Consider the following 6,700-nt stretch of genomic DNA (forward strand, 5'->3'; position numbering starts at 1 on the left):
TGAAGCTTGTCTATTCTGAGGTTTTACAAGTCTCACTCCTGCAACCTGAATTTCACTTTAATAAAATGATGCTTCATGTCTTGCGTTGCTCAGGAGAGCTTGAGTGTTGAGATTTTTATTCTTGCTCATGATTTTAAAAAAATTAATGAGAACTAAGAATTTGCAAAGGGCCTCAAGCAATATAAATTAGTAACTGATGTGATTCTTTGAACCACACGATGATAACTGTATGTGAAAGTTTGCTTGGATTTTTTTTTTTTTTTTTGCATTCTTCTTATAGCCTTAGTTTTGTAGCTTTGCTACAAATGCCCAGCTGCTTCCAGCAAACACACTCCCCACCCATCTAAGCAACAGAGTCATCATAAAGGTCTACAGAGCTCTACACACATTCCGTAGTCCAAACTCGGGCTGAATGGACAACCTGGCGCGGGCGGAGTCGAGTCTGGAGCTCTTGCCGCATCTTAGTCTCGCGCGTCGTCACCCTTGCAGCATGGTCTGCGCTAGGGAAGGCTCTGCGCCTCTAACCCGCGCCGTTCTTCCTGTCTAGAAACAAGCCAATGACCTGGTGAGCACCCTGATGAAATGTACACCTCACTACATCCGCTGCATAAAACCGAACGAGACCAAGAAGCCCCGAGACTGGGAGGAAAGCAGGTACGGGTCCCCTGAGCCGAGGGGCGTCAGCTGGCGCCTTGCCTGAGTCTCAGCCAAGAGTCCGATACCGCACTACACACTCGAGTAAGTGGGTTTTAAGAAGCCCAGGCGTGAACTGGGCTGCTGTAGCGTGGTTGGCACTCCTGGCAGGCAGGACGGCTTCCTGGGGCCCCTGCTCCAGGTGTGGCTTCCTGTGCAGAGGCTTCACCGCAGCCCGAGTGTGCAGCCGATTGTGTGCTCCTCCCGCGTCCTCTGGGGCTTCCCCACCCAGGGATTGTGGAGCACGGGCTCTCCTCCTCCCATTGCAGACGAGCTGCTTGGGTTCTGGCGGAGCTCCTGGCCCTGCATTCAGACTTGCTGCCCTGGGGAGCTCCAGGCCTCGGCCTCTGGAAGTGTGGCTTTTGGAGGGGATTCCTCTCCAGAGACAGAAATGGCACAACGTGGGGTCAGCAGATTGCGCCCAGCCGTGTCTCTAGAGGAGGTGACAGCACCCCCGAGATGCAGAAATCACGGTGTGTCCTGGACTGATGGCAGGCACGCCACATTGGTGAGGCTGACTGTCCTGCTGACGGAGTTTTCCGCAAGAACATTTCCTGGTGGTGGAAGTAGTGATGAGTAACAGTTCTTTAACCTGTGTGCTCTATGGAAAAGGAGCATTGGTGCTCTGTCAGCAGGCCGTGTGCTCCTGGCCTCAGCAGTGAAGCCAGCACTGGTGCGGAGGCCTTCAGAGAGCAAGCCGCCCCCTCTCTGTCCCTCCCAACATGCCATCCATTGTGATCGTGTCCACGGATCAGTCCCTGATAGTACGTACAGCCTTCACTGGCCAGCACATCCCAAAGCCCACCAGGAACCAGGCCTTCAACACAGGAGCCTTTTGGGCATTGTGGTCTGCAACTGTAACACCCACCGTTAGCACTGTTGATGCCAAGTGTACCAGACGTTGCAAATAGTGTGTGCCCTCGCGGCCTTTCAGCCAGTCTGTACCATGCAGCCCAGACCCGGCTCCCCAGCGTAGGTGATCAGCTGAGTGCTCAGCATCTGTCCGCGATGTAGCAGAATCACAGCGCTGGATCATGAATTAATCACAAACTCTAGGATCCTCCCCAAGACGATGTGCGGCTTTGGGGGACATCTAGACACAAACCAAGTGGGGCGCACCCATGTGTCACCCCAGCCCTGCGGGCCTTCTGCGCCAGAACCCCAGGCAGGGCTTTCTTTGTGATCTGAAATTCCCCAAGTTGGAGAATCTCAACTTAGGGGTGTTCTTTCTGCATGCATTTTCCAACACACCAGGCCAGATTGTTACTGTTAAAGCCACCGACATCTGTAATTCAGATATATTTCAAAACATTTTTAACTTAGACATTTAAAATTAGTATCTTTGGAGCCTGGGAGATGGCTCAGTAGAATAAGCGCTTCCCTGGCAAGCGCAAGGGCCTGAGTTCAATCCCTGGTTCTGCCAAATAATACTAATAAAATAAAATAAAATTAATATCTTCGTGTACTTAAGAGTAGAATAAATCCTAGCTGTGCAGATGCATTGAGTCTAGACCCCACATTAAATTTAAGCTCAGTAACAAAACAGCCCCACATCACTCAATTCAAAAGATAAAAAGTCCTTCCTTGCATAGCAAGTTCAAGGCCAGGCTGGGCTCACCACGTGGCCCAAGCTCGCCCTCCTGCTGTCACCTCCTGAGTGCTAGGACCCAGCGTGCGCCACCACCCAACTTGCTGCCGGTCTCTGAAGTGGATATGTACTGCCTTCTTATGTGGTGCTGCAGTTACAGTATTCTATAACATTTTAAAGCTTCATATTGTGGGAGAGGGCATCTTGGTGTCTGAGCATTGCCCATGACAGTCTTCTCAGTGCATGTTTCCGTGCAGCCTGCGATTGAGGGCTGAGGAGGTGGTCGGCCAGAGGCCAGGGGACGGCTGCTCCTCTGCTGGGCTCCTACACCCTCAGGTTCTCGTGCACGTCCGTGCCGGCCGGCTTCGCGGATTTCCCATGGGGCTGTAGAGCTACGCATTCCCGTGCGCTGGTAGCCTCCTCTTGCGTGGGCATCCGACATTTCACTTGTTTGTTCATTGGCTGCCTGGCGTCTCTCCTTTTCAGAGTAAAGCACCAGGTAGAATACCTGGGCCTGAAGGAGAACATCCGAGTGAGGAGAGCTGGTTATGCCTATCGGCGTGTCTTCCAGAAGTTCCTGCAGAGGTAAGAAAAAAAGTGACTCCAAACTTTTTTTTATGTACCAATTTAAGTTATGTGATTTAATAGCTATTTTATTTTAATTTACTTTATTTTTGTACTGGGAATGGAACCTAAAGTGCCCCACTTGGCTCAGACTTGCAGTCCTCCTGCCTCAGCCTCCCGGAGTGCTGGGCTCACAGCTGTGGCCACCACATGTGGCTGCTCACCGTCTTGGCGGCGCTGCGTCTCTGTTAGCACAGCTGATCGTAGAGAGAATTCCTTCTCTCGCCAGGTGTCAGCCTTCAGTTCTTTCCTGCCCACCAACCGCTCAGCTGCTTTCTGTCCTGTGGACTCGGCCACAGACCGTCTGTGTGTTCCTGTGAATGGCTCTTTGCCTTAGCATGTTTCCAAGAGTCACCCATGTCACTGACACAGGGATGACACAGGACCTGCAGATGACCCTGAGGAACCTGCTAGGTGTCAGGCACACCACATTCATATTCCCCAGAATTGAAGGATGAACTGTAAGGAACAGTGGAGGTTGTTAAGAGTAACAGATATTTATCGAGGGGCGAGATACGGCTCCTGAGAGACGGGGCTCCCAAGTGGTTTGCCAATAAGTCCACTTCCCAGAGGAGGCTTTGTAGAGCAGAGTCAGTAGGTGGGGACCACATGGGTCAGAGCTATGACCAGCCAATAGGATGAGAGTATGGCCGCTTAGTTAGTATTGACCCAGTGGGCACGCAGGTCACGTGGCAAGTGCACGCAGAAAGAACGAGCATTCTTAGGCAGGGGTGGGTCCGAGGGGCTTGGCCACCCTCCCCATGCCTGATCCCCTTCTGGACTACTGGGCCAGGTGTCACCATGACCTTTATCTCGAGGCCTGGCCTCCCACAGATGCGTCTGGCCACAGTGGTGGTGTTTTCATCTTTTGTATTGACCCTCAAGGGCCCAGCCCTGTCTGCAGCCTGTGATACTTTATCACGGCTTGGGCACCTGCAATTTTATGCCAGGGTTATGGCTCCATTCCATTCCTGCGTAGCCGCATGACACTCCTCCCTGGCTGTCCCTGCCTTATTTCTCCTGCTCCTCGCGGCTTGGTATGCATCAGTGGTTTCTATTTTTTGGCTGTGAATAACGCTGTGGTGAAAACCGACGCAGCAGCGTGTGGGGACAGTTGTCACTGCCCTCGGGAGCTTGCTCCGAGGCACAGCTGTGGGGCCACCTGGCAGTTCCGAGTTTAACCTTGGGCAGGAAGTGCCGGGTCGTTTTGGAGCGAGCCCCCCACCGTATGCTCTGACGCCCAGCGCGTCCCAGTCTCTGCCAGCATGTCAGCCTTGGGTACGCCTGCAGGGGTGTGAAGTGACGCTGTGCTTCCAGCTGGGACGTGCTGGTCCCGTGCTGACTGGCCTTTTGTGTTTCCTCTTGGGAGAAAGGTGGTTCAGGTGCTGGGCCTGATTTTGGGACTTCACGTATGTTTATTACTGAGTTATAATATTACTCTTTTTGTTGTGGCTGCAAAGTGTAGCATCACTAGTGGCCAGGGCTTAGTACACGCTCTGTGGAGTGACACTTTGGTCAGGGATTTAGGGTGGGGGGTGTGGTGATGCACACTGTAGTCCCAGCCCTCAGGAGGCTGAGGCAGGAGGATCAAAGTGAGCTTGAGGCCAGCCTGAGCTACGTAGTAAATTCAAGGCCAGCATGTCTCAGGGGAAACAAAGACTTTAGGGTAATTGTGACTCAGGCAGGCGTGAAGTTTCGCTTAACTGAGTGAATTTACAGTATGAAAACAGTTGCAAGAAAATAGTTCCCCTACTTAGGAAATAAGCTTAAAGTATTTAACTTTAGTTTTTTGTACAGTTCAGGTTTAAATTTAAACTGATTTTTCATAATTCCTTTAAGTGACTCCTACTTTATGTTGTCCTTTGAAAAGGCTAAAGCTGAGTGTGCTCGAGACGTGACATCATCCCAGCTTCCTCAGCGACTCCGGGCTTGTGCTGTGCGGGCTGCATCTATTGAGTTTTCTTTAAGAAATAGGGAAGAAAAAGAACAAAGTCAAATTTAGCATTTCATTTTAGTCAGAAAACCCTTTTCATTCCTGGTATTATTATACAGAAGCAAGATGTAAAGATTTTTTTCTTAATTCACATACGACGTAGCAGGGCGCTTGCAGTCCAGTTCTCCTTGGAAGCCCTTGCTCCCTGCGCCGTGGGATTGGCGCAGCGTCGCGGCCCCTGGGGCCTGAAGTAGCAGGGCCCTTCTCCTCACGGGGGAGCCACATGTCCTGATCGCTCAGTCCCAGTTGCGGAGGAATGCAGTTGCAAATCAAAGGAAGAAGTTAGGAGTTTTCTGGGAAATAAGGAGAGAAGATTAGCCCCTGGGTTCCCCAGAGGGGTCCCAAGCTCCTTACCACTAGGACCCTGTGTTGGGTGATTTATACAGCGAAGTCACAGTGTGGGGACAACATGGGGGGTCAGACCGCCATCAGCCTGCAGGCCTACAGGCACAGCCCCTGAGCTGTGATCCAGGGGGGAATCGGGCCACACAGCACAGGCGTATGGGAGGGCCACCGGCGATTGTGGACGGGGCAGAGCAGGATGCTGCGCTCACCCACCTCGGCCACTGGTGTCTGTCTCGCCTTCCTGGGCAGGTGGCACTCACTGCAGTGTGTTCTGAGTCCCTGCTCTTCCCTTAGGGGGCGTGCAGGCCTGGCCATCGCGTATTTGTCTGGAGGCCGGGCCTTCTTCACGTGCGCCTCCTGCCACAGCTCTGAGGTCTTTATTTTTGGGCTGGCTCCCGTGAGAGCCCCGCCTTCTCCTTTATATTAATTTCTGCCTAACGTAGCTGCCCTCTAACAGTCTCTTTACTCCGTTCCCATGCATGAGCTTCCCAGTAATTCTGGAGGTAGCTTAGACCAGGAAAGAGGTTCACCCTCACTGTTTTCTGAATCAAAGGTCCAGTACCTGTAGAATAAACCAGAGCGTGTAAAAGAAACCCTCAGGACGCTGATGAAGTGAACGCGTGGCTCTCCTGCAGCACCACAGCACCCTTTGCTCGCTGCACCCGGCAGGCGTTAGTGGTCAGATTTCGGCCTCTGCGCGCAGCCCAGCAGTGCTGGTTTGGGTTTCTCACCGCATGTTGGCACTCTGCTCGGGGGACTCTTGTTGGGAAGTGCCCTGTGTCCCGACTTTTCCTCCGTTACACCCCGATGCCAGCTTTGTGCTGCCTCCCAGATGTGACAACAAAGCGCGTATCCAGGCGTCAAGGAGTGTCCCTGAGCACAGCCCGTTGTGAGCCTGCCAGAGTATCAGGACATTTTTCAGCAAATCACATTTCTTTGAAAATACCTTTTTGTGTGTGAGTCTCTTTGAGACAAGGCTCCCTGTGCTGGCCTTGAACTCACCTGATAGCCCAGGCTGGCCTTGAACTCGAAGTGATCCTCCTGCCTCAGCCTCCCGAGTGGTGGGATTATAGGCATGGGCCATCACATCCAACCTGAACGTACCTTCTTTTTAAATTAAGAGTAAAAACAAAATCAAATACATGAAGCAGTGAATGAAAAGGGGTTTCCTATGTGCGCTGCGTGGCTTAGCTGCAGGCGCTCCTCACGTGAACCGTGGGAGGGCCTTATTACCAGACGCCCAGATCCCTTCCGGTGCTGTGCACAGCACTATACTCTGTGCCAACCCCGAGTGGGCATTTGGTGGCATAATTTGTTGGATTAACATCATTAGACCACATAGGAAGTTGACTCATGCTGCTGTGCGGCATCAGGTGGGCATGTTCACGCTGAGGAGTCTTTTCTCTAATTAGGAAATAGGATTTACTTCTGTAGGAAATGCATATTGTCAGGGAATG

The 6,700-nt window shown here is 52.1% G+C and overlaps 1 protein-coding gene across 1 annotated transcript in view; it reads left to right on the forward strand.

The window, feature by feature from the left end:
• The window catches only part of Myo1e (myosin IE), a 171,974-nt gene that overhangs the window by 132,693 nt on the left and 32,581 nt on the right, over nt 1-6,700 (forward strand). The window contains exons 17-18 of the mRNA XM_023712658.1: nt 548-654; nt 2,768-2,866. Coding sequence (XP_023568426.1) covers nt 548-654; nt 2,768-2,866 — 206 coding nt within the window. The remainder of the gene's footprint in view (nt 1-547; nt 655-2,767; nt 2,867-6,700) is intronic.

Source organism: Octodon degus, unplaced genomic scaffold (genome assembly GCF_000260255.1).
Source record: "Octodon degus isolate 3935 unplaced genomic scaffold, OctDeg1.0 scaffold00026, whole genome shotgun sequence".
In the NCBI taxonomy this organism is placed as follows: domain Eukaryota; kingdom Metazoa; phylum Chordata; class Mammalia; order Rodentia; family Octodontidae; genus Octodon; species Octodon degus.